General features: G+C 33.3%; 2 protein-coding genes across 3 annotated transcripts in view; one reads left to right on the forward strand and one right to left on the reverse strand.

Annotated features, from left to right (window-relative positions):
- LOC110022682 overlaps positions 1-18,162 on the forward strand; it is a 19,317-nt gene continuing 1,155 nt past the window's right edge. Inside the window, exons 1-4 of the mRNA XM_020721760.1 lie at positions 1-262; positions 15,713-15,774; positions 15,875-15,979; positions 17,347-17,477. Coding sequence (XP_020577419.1) covers positions 64-262; positions 15,713-15,774; positions 15,875-15,979; positions 17,347-17,477 — 497 coding nt within the window. The 5' untranslated portion in view covers positions 1-63. The remainder of the gene's footprint in view (positions 263-15,712; positions 15,775-15,874; positions 15,980-17,346; positions 17,478-18,162) is intronic.
- Positions 17,711-18,162, reverse strand: part of LOC110022670 (purple acid phosphatase 23) — a 24,253-nt gene continuing 23,801 nt past the window's right edge. For both annotated transcript variants that reach the window (XM_020721747.1, XM_020721739.1), the window contains exon 8: positions 17,711-18,092. In XM_020721747.1, coding sequence (XP_020577406.1) covers positions 18,014-18,092 — 79 coding nt within the window. In that variant the 3' untranslated portion in view covers positions 17,711-18,013. The remainder of the gene's footprint in view (positions 18,093-18,162) is intronic.

An 18,162-nucleotide genomic window follows, 5' to 3' on the forward strand; every position in this document is an offset into this window, starting at 1 on the left:
AGTTCTGACCCATCTCCTGCTCTCTCATCCCGCTCGCCATCTTTCCTACCTCTCCTCTCTCTAATGACGACAGCTTCGGCTTCTATTCTCAGGCCGTTGCTTCTAACCCTACCCCCTTCTCCACGGAGGCTCCACCTTGACTCCCGCTTCCTCTCGCCCACTCTCAGACAGTCGCCACTCTCACTCCGACCTAAATCGGCCTCATCGAGCTCGACTCGTCGGCAGGGCGTTGTGAAGGCAGCGCAGTCAAGCTTCATTAAAGGTTCGCTTATCGCATGCCTTTGATTCTCTTTCCTTGTTGTCTTAAAACGATAAACGCTTTGGTTTCTTCTTTGGGCATCACCTGTTTGTAGAAATGTCTCAACCGTAGATCATTGCTTGGAAGATGGGATCATGGGAGGGAACTAGATCATCGCCGGATTCTGAAAGATTTTATTTATGTTTTTTTTTTAGTGGGAGAAAATAGAAAGCTTAAAGATATTGGTTCTGTCAAAATTTGTTGAAGCACAATGAAGTCCTGGAGAGTTAATGCAGATTTAGCGTAGAATGAAGATCTTAGGGAAAGAGAAGAGGAGACTTGAATAGGGAGAAGCAGAGATATTTAATAAAAAGATGATAGGTGTCACACTTCAGGTTCGTAAGACAGCATACTTCCACAACATTGCATATGATGAAAGTATATAAGCTTATTTTGTATTTACAAAAAAAAAAAATCATATATAAATAATAAAAATAATAAGACTAAGAAGTGAAAGTAAATTTTATTTCATTTCATAAATAAGAATTAATCATTGATACAATTGAAAGAATTATATGAAACTTACTTAGTAAATTAGAAATGATAAATGAATAAATAGCCAGTCAAACTAAAAAAATTATAATTTTGATTAATATATAAATTTAAAATATCGAAACCGTCCGATGATAAAAGATTTGCTTATGCGGTGAGGGTCTAAAAAATACATGACATTAGAACATGCAACATAAATAACAAAATGAATGATTTTACTATATGTATAGACATGATAATCCTTGTCATTTAATGATCGAAACTACAATGATATTGTAGTAATAAAAGAGTGTCATATATTCAAATAATCTTGAGCACAATTATGCTTATGATCGCGAGTATGAGTGATTTTAACAATATACTTCTATGTTGATATCTATATATCATAATATCAGGTATACCTACACATGGCCATACACAACTTTTCAACCATTTATCTCTAACTGCTAGTATTAAAATACAAAAGTGCAATCATATGTTTAGAACCCTTGAAATGAGAAAAAGTGGACATCAATCATATGAAGATCATATGATTTTCTCAAGTATCCGTTGATCCAGCTAATTATCGTGAATAATAGTTTAATATCAACAGAGCATTCTTATAGTAATGTGCACATTTCACACATTAAAAGCAATTTATTATAGCCATACCATTATCAGTATGACCAACTCTATTAACATATCAAACATGAATTACATAATAAAACCTAGTGCATTTAACAAAGAAAACGTATAGAAATAATAAACATTAGAACTGCAAAAAATTAATTGAATAAATAGGAATATGTGCAACAACTAAATAATGCTAAATTATTCATGCAATTCATTATGAATATTAACAAAAAAATCGGCATTCATATATATAACAAGTACCTAAATTTCAATGGTAGTACTAAAAATTCTATAAATTATTTTAAAAACTTAATACAAAGAACAACATAGTGACATTAATAAAGAAAATTGTATATTTATCTATTTATAAATAATAGTTTTTAATCTTGAGGCAAGTGGTGCAAAAATTCTAAGCTTATTTCAGTCTCAACTACAAGTTTTAGTGAACTTGATTTGAAGATCCTATGTAATATAGCCACTCAATATTTACAAGCATACATCTTGAGATATTTAAAATAACAATTTAATAAAATAGGCACAACTCGAACGATTCAAGCCACCCTATAATCAATCTAAATTAATTATCGTCATTACAAAAATTTAATCATTCATATGAGCTAAATCATATTTAATCCTTGTTTATTTTTTGTGCAATATGAGGCGCGCCTTGAGGCCTGCATTGTTGCTTCGATGCTTTTTACAAAAAAAAAGTTGCAATGAGTTATGGCTCATTGTCCCAAGGTGAGACCTTCCACTTCACTCAGGCTAAGGCACACCTCAAGGCACGCCTCACCTCTTAAAACACCTCTAACTTTTGTGGCTATATATAATTTTTTTTAAAAAAATTAAAAGGAATATTATTATACCTCATTTATTATCATTCACATATCACACACTAAATAACGAGAAATAAAAGAAAAAATTATTCATGAAAATTTATATTGTTGAAATTTTAATTATCAACATAGTTATTATTTTAATTAATATTTTTATTGATAATTATTTACTTAGAAATTAAAAATAACTAGGTTTAAAGATAATAAGAAATGGGAGAATATAGATACGACTAAAGCTAAGACGTGAGATAAACAATTCATTATATTGATGATTTTGATAAAAATAAATTGGGTGATGAGAGTAATAGGGACTTTAAAATAAAAAATTCAAGTGCTCATGGTTTGCTATATTCTTTTTTAAATTGGGGGTAGTGTGAGTGAGAGGGAAAGTGTAATGGTAAACTTATTTTAATTGTTATATTTTGATATTTTAGTATTTTATTTTAATATCTTAGGTTACTTTGATAGTTTAATGTTTGTATCACTCATTTAATGTTAAGATGTTAACCTGCTATTTCTAATTTTATTTAATTAATTATTTTTTACTTAATTAGAATATTGTTATATTACATTTTAATGTTTTAATAAGTTAGAATATTAATGTATTATCTCATACTTCACACTTTATAAGTTATGCAATATTTATTAATTTGCACAATTTTTTAAATTTGAGACTTACATCTCAAAATATCTTGAGGCTTATGCCACACATTACGAATGTCTTAATAGCCAAATGTGACATTTTAAACATTGATACCTATTGAAATATAAGAAAAGAATGAACGAAGAAAAATGTATTACCGACAAATTTCCGATGTTTGACAATGGCAACTTAGCAAATTATTAAGGAGAAGGTGCTAGTTTTGAGAGTGCTACAACAAGGAAAAATTATTTAAGAAATAAATATAAGGAGATGTTGGAGTGTTCGAATTTGAGGAGGATAAGAAAATACGGAGGGGAGTTGTTGGCTAACTCAAGAACAAAAGAGGAAGGTGCCTGCTGCACTTGCGGCTTGAGCACGAACTTCAAAGTGTCGAGCAGAGACTCGGTCTCTATTACTTGCGAAGGAAAATGAATGAGGAAGGAGGTGAGAGGGGGCTTTGATAGCTACTAGGGAAGGAGTGCATGCAACTTATCCCAGTGAGGGTTGGCATTGGCTTGGGAGGGGACTACAATGTCCTAAGCTTGGTCTTCATATGAGGGAAGTAGTGCAACATGATGATCACTTGGGAGAGATCGCGTGATTTGCGCTATCGGGGATGACAAAGGTGATGTCAAGTGGCTTAAATCAAAGAGGGGTGAGGGCTGCTACGGTATGGGTTTTGGGAGACCAGTTTAGGTTTGGTTTATTACAATAGTAATGTTGTAATGCAAGGGAAGAAAATTGTAATTATTAATCTATGTTTAGCTAATGATTAGTGGTTAGTGTGTAATTGCTGGTTAAATGAGTGTTCTTGTTTTCTATAAATATTTTCAATTAGAGAAGAATATGGAAGAATTTAATAGAAATAATCTCTTTTTTTATTCTTTTTATTTTCCGTTTGTGGAGTTGTAGACATTCTTGAGCTTAATTATCCTTTCCCGTTCTATTTCTTATTCTATAATCCTCCTTTCCCACAACTTTTTTGCTTTTTTTTTTTCATTTTAGGCACGTTACTATACATCAAAAAGGTGTTTGCACTAATCTTATTGAGATCTAATAGTCCAAAAGGGAAGAATGTGATGGAGGCAGATCTCTTGCATAGAGATCATGAGACCCACCAAGCCGGCCGAGCCAAGCTAATCGAGTTAAAAACGGACGTAAGAATGGTCGATTGGTATCAACCAAACAACTCACTTGGAAGCTCACTAAGAGAATTTCCACATCTCTAACCAAGAGAAAGTTGATTCAATTTAAAAGTTTTTCTTGCAGAAGAGCCGACCCAATAGAAGGACCAATTCTACATTGCATCTTCAACAATCCAACAAACCAAAAAACTTCTCGCTAGAAGTAGATTCTCTGAGCTAATGAGGTTCGATCGAGTGAGCCAAGCCGTCTGAGCTCTACCAAACAAGATAATCGACTGAGCGAGCCAAGCTGACCGAGTCCTACCGACAAAGATAAATCGACCGTGCTGAGCTGACCGAGCTCATTCAGCTGAGTTGGGATAGCTGAGCTAAAAATGACTAGATAATGAGTCATCATTTATAAAATACATATTGTAATCCCCATCTAGATGGCTTAAAAATGTAATATCACTATTGTACTAAATATTTTATAAATAAGGGAAGCATTTATTGTAGAGAAGCTCTCTGGTTCCTTTCTCTACAAGATTTTACTGTTCACTTTAGAGATTATAACTCTACTCTCTCTATATTTTTACTCTCATCTCATGCTCTATTCTTTGAGTATGATTCATGGATAAATTTGAATTCAATATTCTAAAAAGTACGGTGAGCATGAATGTTGCTACAAATAAGAAGATAACCAAACCAAAAAGAAGAACCTCACAATAAGGAGACCGATAACAACATGGAGTGCACTCAGAGTTCGTAGTCCTACCAATCCAAGATCTGAATGATCAAATGTTAGAGATGATCAGAGGCATGCTACTCGGAAGCAGGATCAACAACCCGACATAATGATCCGATGTTGAATGACAATAGAGTCCCTTCGACCTTGGAACGAGAGAACGATTCCTAACTCCTCGACAGAGCTAGGTCATAACCAATCTACCACATTCACTTTGAGCATACCAAAGGGCGGCACCAACTTGAAAATGCATTTTTTAGATAAATTCCTGAAGCCGAGCCACTGGGACTATTCAGGATTTCATATTCATGATCCTACAAAGGACGACTAGATTCAGCTGATCATATCATTTTATTTTTTGCTCGTTTAAATTCATATAAAATTTTCTAACCAAATGTATTATCTCAGATCCTACCGATACTCAGAGAACTTGGTTGAGTTCAAACAAATGATCATCTAATCAGGCCAACACTCATGGAACATAAGTCATCTAATATGAAATTTATTTTTTGCTCGTTTAAACTTTTTTTTTAATTCTTTTTATCTTCTGTTTATGGAGTTGTAGACATCCTTGAGCTTAATTATCCTTCCCCGCTCCATTTCTTATTCTATAATCCCCCTTCCCCACTACCTTTTTGTTTTTTTTTTGTTTTTCTTTTGTTTTTTTTTCTTTTTAGGAACGTTACTATACATCAAAAAGGTGTTTGCACTAATCTTATTGAGATCTAATAGTCCAAAAGAGAAGAACGTGATGGAGGAAGATCTCCTGCATAGATATCATGAGACCCACCAAGCCGGCCGAGCCAAGCCAACCGAGTTAAAAACGGACGTAAGATTTGGAATTTTGAATCCCAGTCGCCGCCCGGTTTGCCCCTATTATGGCTGAAGTAATATAGTCTCCGAGCTTGGAAGGGACCTTGTGGGGGAAGAGTTTAATCGGCTCATGTTAAATAACTGACTGGTATCAGTTTATGGCCTATCAGACTTCTCATATTCAGTCGACTCTCCTTTGTTAGGAAGCCCAAGCTTGACGAGAGCTTGATTATAGGTTAAAGGAGGCTGGAGATTGAAAGAAAGATGAGGCTAATGGGTTAGGCGATCTGAGCTGCTCACGAACATCAAAGAAGAAAATCGAGTCCTGAAGGAATAGATGGCGACGATGAAGATGCATGAAATAATTTTTGAAGAGCTTTCTTCTCACCTCTGCAGAGAAGTTCAAAGAAGTGGTCTTGTACAACGTCGGCCACATGACGAAGGTTGGGCTGGTTTCCTTAAAGTAGACTGATATGGAGAAATTTTTCACGTTGGTGACCGACTCTGAGCATGAAGAGGAAGACAGAGTAGCCCACTAAACCAAGCATGAACGCTCTCCTAATAAAGCGGCCCATCGGCTTTATTGTCTGATTCAACATCTCATTCTCCCTAACTCCATAGTTATACAGGTCTTAGTCCCTCGCAGACGGTAGACCTCCGTTGTCACAAGAACACCTAGCTCAGGTATTATATATATATATATATATATATATATATATATGCATGTGTGTGTACCGACGTGGAAAATTTCTCCATATCAATCCACTCTAGGGAAACCAACCCAACTTTCGTCATGTGGCCTGCGTTGTACAAGACCACTTCTTTGAACTTCTCTACAGGGGTGAGAAGAAAGCTCTTCAAAAATTATTTCATGCATCTTTATCGTCGCCATCAGGACTCGATTTTCTTCTTTGATGTTCGTGAGCAGCTCAGATCGTCTAACCCATTAGCATCATCTTTTTTCAATCTCCAGCCTCCTTTAGCCTTTGATCAAGCTCTCATCGAGCCCGGGCTTCATAACAAAGGACAGTCGACTGAATATGAGAAGCCTGCCAAGCCATAACCTGATACCAGTCAGTTGTTCGACATGGGCCGATTAAACTCTTCCCCAACAAGGTCCCTTCCAAGCTCGGAGAATATATTACTTCAACCATAATAGGGGCAAACCGGGCGGCGACTGGAATTCAGAATTCCAAATCTTATAGCGATCAATCAAAGCGAATTTACCACCCTGACTTAGCTTAACCTTCGCCTTTCTTGACTGCTCACCGCTTGAGTTTCCTCTCGGGCACGCTTATGGAGGGACTGTTGAGAGCTTGGATCGATCATAAGGTACTTTCCTTTACTTCGATGATCCTCCTCAAAATGTGATGCTTTAGGCGAGGCCATCTCGCCAACAAATTACCCCATAGGCAAGCTCCCTGCACGCTCCGGCGATAACCTCATAGGCGACCTACTTGTGCCAGTAGGGAGAGGCTGACTAGCTCCTCAATTTCAAAGGTAGGAACCCCGAATTTGTCAGATGAGAAATAAGGGGTTCCACCACTTTGACCCCTCCACCAAAACATCCCTTTCTTGGCAGTGAGATTCTTCGCTGCTAGCCGATGCTTCGGCGACCGACTGATTGACATCTCATTAACCTACAAACGAAGAACTCTCAATTTTCTGACCGCTGTACTCTGACCGCTCGATCGGGATCAATTCATCCGCTCCTAACTTTTGAATAACAACACTAGAAGGAGAAACTGAGTATGCAAAACCCAGAGCGGCTCCACCCTCCTGGGGGCTTTCAGCTTCTACTTCTTTGCCCCGACAATCACTCAAGCAGCCCGTAGTCTCTCCCTCTTGACGTGAGTAGCATCACAGACCTCCTAATCATCTTCAGTATCTCGCTTGGAAAGTATCAGGTCATTGATGAAAGTGAGCATGTTAATCTTTAGCCCAACATGTAACCAATTTAGTCAAGTAAGATCCTAGCTCATTTGTGTTCATTTTGTTTACACTCCGCAGCCACACAAATTCATAGAAGCTCCTCTAGAATGAGATTTACCATGTTAAAATCCCGTCTAAACAAAGTGGGAGGCAATAAATTGAATTGGCTACATGTTTGTTGGTGAGATTGTGTTGGTTAATCACTTGAGTGCTATTTATGTGTTATTGGGGGCCTATTGCAGTAGTTATTGATTTTTAATCGTAGTCATTGGGCATCATTGATCAAGCATGGAAAGCTAGTTCTGAAGCCAAAATTGGTGATCAAGCATTGCTGAATGGCTATGTTTGATCACTAATTGGGTTGTAAATGAATGAAGTAGAGCTGAGTGTTGCCTTGTTCAAACTCGTTCATAATTTTTTTTTTTTGAGTTTTGAGTCAAACTTGAACATAGTTTTAGTTTCAAAATTTTATTCAAGTTTATTATTTTTTTTTCATGTTCAACTCATAACCGAGCCTAACTAATTATATTTTTTATGATAGTAATTTAAGCATGTTACCTAATTGCTAGATATAATTTGATTTATACTTTTGATAAAATTTGCATAATCCATTATGTAGTTTTAATTTTTATATATTTAGCAATTTATTATATACTTTTATCATCCATCTATATATATTTACACACACACACACACACACAATTTATTATATACTTTTATCATCTATCTGTATATGTCTGTGTGCTTATATACTTTTATCATTTATCTGTATATGTCTGTGTGCTTACCTCACACCAATATTCTATCTTCTTGCATGCATCATCGAACTCATAAATTCTCCCATATATTAACATTTGAGAGGGAATGTAAGGAATGAGAAAGATCTTAATTGCTTATTGCTCAAAATCTTTTCGCCTTTTAGGCATAATTCTCAATGCTAAGTAACCAAAATTTTTTGGAGTTCCCATACATGAATCCTTCTAGGCATAATACGCTCACCATGCTCGACCAAACCATTAGCCCTTGATAGTTCTCAAACTACTACAATTCTTCTGAGTCGTGAAGGAAACAAAATATTAAGTTAATAACTTTTTAGTCTACCTCATAACTCAATATTTTTTAAAATTATTTGATTTTTTGCGTCTTCATTTCAACCGAAGTACTCTAAGTTTCTAAAGTCGCGAAGAGCTCATAATTGAGAAGACCAAATGTTACCTAAATTGAACTTTTGCGAGAGAATTTCGTAGCATAAATGTTGTATTTTGATATGCTTGTACTACACTTCAATATGCACCTGTCATTCAATATTCATACCTTTGGTACGGTCCCCTCTTTACACTGAATGTTGTATTGGCACTATCAGACATCTAGATAAACTGTGTAATATAAATGTGATCCATATGATTACATGAAGTCTTCCCATAGTTTCCTGCTTGAAATATAGAAAATTTTTTGAAGATAAATTTTTTATTATCATTTTTGAAAGTATTACTCTCAACTTTGTTTCTCTATTTTTAATAATAGCAATTCTTAGATACTTGGATTGTCATTGCAAAAGTAGTTTTTGAATCCTATTTTGTATGACTAATGTTGAAATGCATTGACCTCCTAAATAATAAGCTAATTTAAAAAAAATATCGAAACTAATGTAAGGATTTTTTTATGATTAGTAAAGTTTATAAATATAGCATTAAATAATAATTTAAATCATTATTATAATATATATTACTTTATTGCATGTCAGAAAATTCATTGCAACATAAAAAGTTGTGTAATAGCTTCACATGAAAATTTAACACAAATAAATATAAGAAAATAGCACGCATCCACCCAAATTTTTTGTTATTACATCATAAAAAAGAAAAAATTATGACGTGGCTTAGTTAAAATAATCTACTGTATATACGAGGTTACAAAATGTTATTCTTTTTTTACAATTGGAAAAGTCGGGATTTCAATGTACTTGGTCCTCCGTGATTATGGTAGAAGTCATGGGACATGATGACAACGATTAAGCAATAACGGTTAAGTGACAAAATTAGAACGATGACAGTTGGAAAATGGAATGCCATGGGATGGCAGTTGGACGACGACAGTGAAGCAACTGCAATAGGGTGATAATGATCTCACAATAATAATTTAGTGTCGGTGGTTGAAGGATGGTAATCGGGAGCGACGATAGAAAAGTGATGGAAGTTGATTGACGATAGTGGTTAGACAATGGGCAAAGTGATTATAGTTTAAGGACAACTGTTAATTGCGATGGTAGTTCGTGCTCGTCTTTATCAATCGGGAATAAAAGAAATCATAATAAAGAGTTTCCTTCTTCGCAATAATACAAAGAAGGAAATATTATATTTGCACGGATTCTCTCCTTTTTAGCTGAATATTTAGATTATGAATATGTATTAATTAAGTTACTTAAATTAGATTATACTGAATATTATGTACCTAAAATAGATTGTACAAACTACTATTTATTGGAATGAAAGCAAAGGAAAAGGCATTCAGCCTATTTACTCAAAATATTGTCATGGTATCAGAGCAAGATAGATTTTTTTTTTTTTTTTTTTTTTGTGGGAATATCTGAAGCGTGTTTATAATCAAGATAGATATGGGTATTCTGCAATTTTAACTAATACTAGATAGATATGGAATACCTGCAATTTTAACTAATACTACTGTTCCTACCTCTTATTTTCAAGCTGTTAAACATACTTGTTGGGTCAAAGCCATGAAAGAGGAACTTTAGACACTTCAAGACAATCACACTTGGGATATTGTTTAATGTCCTACAGGCGTTAAACCCATTGGTGGTAAATGGGTTTATTCTCTTAAACTCCGATCTGATGGCTCTCTTGACAGATATAAGACAAGATTGGTAGCTATTGGCAATCGACATTTGTATAAAAAATGATCATAATTTATCAGAAATAAATGAAAATATGGCACTAAATAGAACGCAATGGAGAAGAAAGATTCATTGTTGCATCTAAAGGCTGGTTCTTAAAGCAGATGGATGTTAAGAATGTATTCTTACATGGGGATCTCAAAGAAGACGTCTATATGACTCCTCCTCTAGGCTTATTTTCTACACCTTCACATGATGTTTGTAAACTCAAACGGTCCCTATACGGTTTGAAACAGGCTCCACGGGCCTGGTTTGAAAAATTTCGCAATACCCTTCTTAGCTTCTCTTTTATTCAAAGCCAGTATGATTCATCATTATTTCTTTGCAAGACTAACAAGGGAATTGTTTTGTTATTAGTATATGTTGATGATATTGTCATCACAGGATCTGACGATCAATTGATTTCTAAACGTCTTCAGGGTTTTTTTCATATGAAAGATTTAGGGTCATTAACTTATTTCTTAGGACTCGAGGTTCACTCTTCTGCCACTGGTATTTTTCTTCATCAGCACAACTATACGAAGGGACTCATTGCTTTGGCTGGTCTTCAAGATGGTCGCTCTACTGATACCCCTTTAGAGGTAAATGTCAAATATCAACAGAATGATAGTGACTTTTCATCTGAACCATCTCTATATAGACAACTGGTCGGCAGTCTCAATTATTTGACTATTACGCGTCCCGATATTTAATTTGCTGTGCAACAAGTTAGTCAATTTATGCAAGCCCCTGCACATTTTCATTTAGCTGCAGTTCGACGTATTATTCGATATTTGAAAGGTACTTCTCATCGTGGTTTGTTCTTTTCTGCAAAGTCTCCTATCACCTTAACAACCTATAGTGATGCTGATTGGGCTGGTTGTTCTGATACGCGCCGATCTATTTCTGGATGGTGCATGTTTCTCGACAACTCGTTAATCTCTTGGAAGAGCAAGAAACAAGATCGAGTGTCTAAGTCATATACTGAATCAGAATATCGCGTTATGTCCTCTGCTTGTTCTGAAATCATTTGGCTTCGTGGAGTGCTGGTTGAGCTTGGTTTTCCTCAGTTTGAGTCTACTTCTCTTCATGCAGATAATACTAGTGCTATCCAGATTGCTGCAAATCCTGTTTTTCATGAACGTACAAAACACATTGAAGTGGACTGTCATTCCATTCGAGAATCCTATGAAGAAGGTGTTATATCTCTTCTTCATATCACTACTGATCTTCAAGCGGCTGATATATTTACTAAAGCTCTATCTCGACAACGTCATCAGTTTCTTGTCAGCAAATTGATGCTTCTTGATCAGCCAACATCAATTTGAAGGTGGATATCAATCAGGAATAAAAGAAATCATAATAAAGAGTTTCCTTCTTCGCAATAATGCAAAGAAGGAAATATTATATTTGCACGGATTCGCTTCTTTTTAGCTGAATATTTAGATTATGAATATGTATTAATTAAGTTACTTAAATTAGATTATACTGAATATTATGTACCTAAAATAAATTGTACAAACTACTATTTATTGGAATGAAAGCAAAGGAAAAGGCATTCAACCTATTTACTCAAAATATTGTCAGTCTTTGGGGAGAGCTCTTAGTTCATTAGATATCTCCATTTCAAGTGTTGGTTATCTTTATGTAAATAATGTAGGCCTATTTTTCGCTTTTAAGAGTGACATTTTGGTGTTTTAGCTAAAGTTACAGTCATTCTATCGGATGACCAACATTTATTCCTTTAATTATAGATTATTTATTCAATATTTAAATGTTTTAATGATATTAAAATTAAGAGATATTGGACTCATCAAATTCCTCTTATGAAAACTCGATTTGACTATAAGCATGCAATGTTCATATATCATTTGACATTTTAATTAATGTCCCAAATTTCGCAATCATAGTTCAATTACTTAATTAGTGTTTATTTGGATTTGGATTTGATATAGTTTGGCGTCATTAGATTTGTCAAATGATCGAGACATCTACTTTGACCATTGGTTTACGAAAATTGAATTTCAAATGATCCTGAATTTTTTCCATTAGTTTTCAACTAAAAAATTACATCAAATTTCCTGTTTGATTGGATAATTCTCTAATGATGTATCATTTGCTCTCTAATTTTAAATGTTGAAAATTTTATCATTCAAAAAGATATATTAAATTTACAAAAAGGATGGTGACACAAAATTATAATTTTGATGAAATTAGAAGGTTTGATTGTTCCTTGGAAGTAAACTTGGACTTCTCTTCGAAGTTTTGAACCAAACGAATTCCTTTAAACTATGATCTTACCCTTTCTCGAGGTATGCAAAAATTTTTAAAAATTTTGACTCCATACTCTCCAGATTTACTTGAAATTGACTGTAGAGATTTTATTGGTCACCAAAAATGTCAAAATCAAGTCTATGACATTCATAATCAGTACCAGGGACCAAAAAATGCTGAAAAAAACATACATGATTCTAAAATCGGTCCCGGATTGTGTTAGAGTGGGTTCGTAGACGTACAGTTGTCATCAATGATGCTCAAAATATGCACTATAGTCATAAACAATTTTTTTAACCATAAAAATATTTTTTAGATTAAATAAATGCATATATACCCCCAAAAACTTATTGAGATTTTGCAAAAATCTAAATGATAGAATTTTATAGTTAAAATCTCTTAGGAAAAGTATGTAGATGGATATGGTCTTCTCACAAAACTTTAGACCAAAATGCTAAGTAAAAGTCAAGAATCAAGCATAAAATAGCACAAAATCGAACAATACAAGGTACAAAAAAACAAAAAAAGTTGGTATTTTTCGAAGGAGTTTTCTTCGTGGACATTTTAGCATTGCCATGTCGATGATTGCTCATACTAGACACCAAATTTCGAGACATGAAATTCGTTTAGAGGAAAAATCATAACTTCAAGTTAAGTGTAAAAGTTTTAACATGGTGCAAATCCGTCCAAATGAAGAGAGTCAACCCATCTTTAGAGAAGCTCAGAGCTTCATCATAGGGATTGAGAGCATTTCCCTTACCTGCAGCCAATCCGTTTAAATGGATGATGAGTTATAATTTTTTGTACTATTTTTTTAAAATTATAGATTTAAGATTATTGCATGCTAAAATATTTGTGGTAATAGCTTGAAAGATTAATGTCTTAGTATTGATGAAAATCATGCACACATATACAAATAAAAGAGAATTTCATAGGAGGTAGTAGAGGTTTTATATGAAAAATAAACAAAAGAAAAAACTGTGAGTGCTGACCTAATTTAAATAATCTATTATATATGTTTGATTATAAAAATTCACTCTTGGCCCACAAGTGAAGAAGATATGATTACATAGTTAATAGAAATTGTTTGATCTCAATGATTGTAATAGATATTATGGAAGAAGCAGTGAAGGATGATGACCATAGTTAGGCAATAATGATTGGGTGATGGCTATCAGGTGACGATAGTTGGGAGACAACAGTGGGTCGATGATGGGTTGGAGATGATATTTCAATGATGGAGGTCGGATGATGATAATTAAGCGATAACAATCATATAATGATAGCCTGGAGTAGTGGTTAGGTGCCGATGAATAGATGATGATGGTGGTCATCCGTGTCGATCGTCATGCAAAGCTTTAGAGTTCTTTATATATCTAAGTGTGTTCAATGTTAAGGTGAGCTTTCTTTTATATGAAGAATGAGAGAGATATTTTGGCTAAAATTCCAAAGTACTCTTTTAGACAGCTATTTTTTATTATATTTATCATAGTGAATTTATTAAATTTAACTACTCATTGGATTTCTCTTGCTAAGACACTTAATTTGATTGTAAGCATTTAAGATTAGGAGATTGTTGACTTTTCAATTAATATTTCCATATTTCCAACCACACTTCAATTGATTGATTTGGGTGTATTTAAACTTGACTATGATCACTTTTGATGTGATTAGATGCTGACAATTTAATTTGACAATAAATTTTATTAAATCAGAGTTTGAGTGGTCTTAAATTTATTTGTGAAAGTTTCCAAGTCAAAAATTGCATTAAGATTTATGCTTGATTAGAAGAAAATTTTTATGGCAATTATTAGTGAATAATTAGGATGATATTATATATCTTTTTTTGTTTTAGTTTAATTCATTAAATTAAAATATATTAATAAAGATAATAAATTATGCTTATTAGTTCTGAAATAATTTGTAGAATTAGCATTATGAGAGTCATATGATTAATAGGCTTTCATTTAATAACCTTTTTTCTTAAATAAAAAAATACTAAATATTCATCTATTTTAGTTTTTACAGCTTCTTATAATTGAATACATAATAGTTATATATTAGCATAGTATATAATGATATCATGCTCTAGTGGTACACATATTTAATATAAATGATCCAATTTATGCTTAATAAACTATATAATAAATATTGAAGCAATTATAAGGTTAATTTATGATAAAGCTTTAATTTTTTCTTATAAACCTTATGATTTAGAATAATTTGTTCTGTAACTTTGTAATCATAAAGCTAACTCTTTTCTCTGTTTCCTAAAATATAGAGTTAAGTTAGACGAAGAACAACTGAAGTAGCCCTTGATGTTGCAGCACATATAATATTACGAAGATTAGCATGCCTGCCAAACAATTCCTATGTATTTACATATCTAAAAGCTAAACACATACCACTTTACCTATGCATCAAAAGGTGTATTTCACTTTTAAAAATTAAAGATAGTGGCATTTTTTTAATGTGATAAGTAAGATTTGAGCGTTAGAAATGTGAAAATAAAAGTTTAGGCATTAGATATGCAATTTCATAAGAATTGTGTTGTATGTATGTAAATGCCCCATAATATTCCAACTCCCTCGACCTTTATGGTAATTATAGAATTCTTGCAAACATTGAGTATTTCATAACTATATGCTTTAATGGTAGTTTGTCCTGTTAGGATCTGCCTGGAAAGTCTACACTCAGCTGTAACATATTAAGCCAGTTTCTTTTCATATTAGTTTTGTGAGATGTTCATATATATATATATTGGAAGAGTTAGATATATACCACTATTTCCTTTGTATTTATATATCTAACACCAAAAGTTCAATTTTTACTTGTATGTCACCTTACCTATGCATGAAAAGGTGTATTACACTCAAAATAATGGCCTTTTTGATGTGATATGATAGGTTTGGGTGGTATATTTGTAAGAAGTAAAGTTTTGGTGCTTGATATGTAAATAATTAGGTGGTATGTATCTCAATGCCCGCCCCCCTTATTTATTTTGAGCAGTTGTTACATGAATCTAAACTCTATTTGTGGGCAATTGGTTGCAGTCATTCAAGCTGCTTGGAGGATTGGGAGAGAAACTGTGGAGTCAGGAACTAATCTCGTGCCAGTAAGAATTGCCTTTTAATAATTGCAATAATGTCAACCTTAAAAAATAAAAAACAATAAAAAAAATAAAATGTTCGCTCAGTTTTGATTGTTGATATCAGGATTCAATTCCCAGACCAATAGCAAAAATTGTTGTTTCTGGCGCCCTGGCGGCACTTGCTCTGTTTCTCTTCAACTCGATTCTCTCCACGGCATTCTTCGTGTTGGTAAAGTATTATTATTATTTTTATTGGGAGGGAGTGTTTACATACGTACCAACCAATTCTCATGCATTTACGTATCAAACACCTAAACATTCATATTTACATGTATATCATTCAAATCTTCAACATCACATAAAAATACCACTGTCGCTAAATACACATTTTCATGTATAGGTTCATGACACCAAGGTGTTATAAGTGTAAATATCAAAAATTTGGTTTTAGATGTGTAAATACATAAGAATTGTGTGGTATGCATGTAAATTTTCATCTTTTTTTTTTGTTTCATAGAATGATGAAAATAGAGTGAGAGCAAGAGAATAGGAAAGCTTTATTTTTACTTCAAAGTGCAGAGCGAAGCGACACTTTTATCAACAAAGCACGAATATGCTGTATAAAGTTATTCATATATAAGTACATTCATGTACTATTATGAAATATGAAGCATAACTTAAAATTTATTATATAAAACAAAAAAAGAATGTGGTGCAATGTCTAACTTAAAGAAAAATACTTTGTTATTAATTAAAATTTGCTCTGAAACCTAGTCTTTTTTTTATTAGTGGCATTTACATAAATACCACACAATTCCATCCAATGAAATTTCGGATTTAACGTCCGAATTTTAAATTCGACTCATGTTAAATCCTGATTTTGAGGGTGAATTTACTAAATCCGGATTTATTAAATCCTACCAACTCTAAATCTTCTCCTGTAGCCAAACATCACCTAAGGAAGTTTAGATCTGTAACATAAATGATAGAGGAAATGCATTCACAATATGAGGTAGGTAAATTTAGTGGCATTTACATAACTACCACACGATTCTTATGTATTTACATATCTAACACCTAAACTTTCACATTTATGTTTATAACACTTAAAAACATCAACATCACATCAAAAATAATATCATAATCATTAACTTTTTTAAAAGTGAAATACACCCTTTCAGGGACTGTTTTATGGCTCTTACTAAGAATAAGTTTCAAAGGTCAGTTTTTAGATATGTGAACACATAATAATTGTGTATCAAATGATCTGTGTCATCACTCTTGCATCTCTAGGACAAAAATTCATTCCAATCTGCATTATTAGTAGGAACATTTACATGCATACCACTTATTCCCAATATATTTACATATTTGACCCCCAAACTTCAATTTTTCTTATATATATGTCGCCTTATCTATGTGTGGTATTTAAAAAGTTAAAATAGTAATAATTTTGATGGTATAAATGAAAAAAAAAATGAGTAACGTTGAGTTGTTAGATATGTAAATGCATAGGAATTGGTTGGTATTTTTGTAAATGCCTATTTTTTATAATTTCTTAGAAAGAAAAATGAGAGATTTCTCATATGGCAACAGGCTTTGATGGGAGTCATTTATTTCATCTACATAGCCTTGAACAAGGATGAAGGCCCCAAGGGAGGAGGGGGTGACCCCTTGAGCGCAGAGGAAAGCTTAGAAGAAGCCAGGAGAATTATGGAGAAGTACAAGTAAGCAGCTTTGCTACTTATGAAATTTAATTTCTTTTTTTTTTTTAATATGATGATTGTCGAGTTCCTGGTTATTTTTGGGAAGATTTGCACACAAACCACTCAATTCTTATGTATTTACATATCTAAGACAATTGTTACATACATACCAGTTTAAATCGTTGTATTCTTGATGTGGTATGAAAGATTTGAGTGGTTTAAATTTAAAAAAAAAGAAGCAAAACTTAGGTGCTAGATACATAATAAGAATTGAGTGGTATGTTTGTAAATGCCCCCTTTTTTTTTGTAAAGATGTATTGAAGTTCTGTATTTTTGGTCAGAGTTTCTTAGCCAACCTTTTTAGATTGTATTATAGAAATTTATTTTGAGCCTGTGTGTTTGCAATGGATTATTTTGTTTGATTTATCCCACACATGAAAGGGACCATTAACCCACACATGTAAGGAATATTTTGACAAAAAAATTATAATTATTTACATAATTTTCCAAACTTAAAAAAATGTGGAAGATGAACTCTGCCGATGCAAAAATAACTTCTAAAAGATAGGAGGAAGCATGAAAGGGACCATTAACCCAGCAAATGATGCCTTGAATACTGAACTGCTGCTAGAAGACCTGCAAGAAAAATAAGATAAGATATGATAGTTCCAAAAATCATGAAAAATATTTGCCAAATCTGAGCTTT

This window comes from Phalaenopsis equestris, unplaced genomic scaffold, assembly GCF_001263595.1.
Source record: "Phalaenopsis equestris unplaced genomic scaffold, ASM126359v1 Scaffold000002, whole genome shotgun sequence".
Lineage (NCBI taxonomy): Eukaryota > Viridiplantae > Streptophyta > Magnoliopsida > Asparagales > Orchidaceae > Phalaenopsis > Phalaenopsis equestris.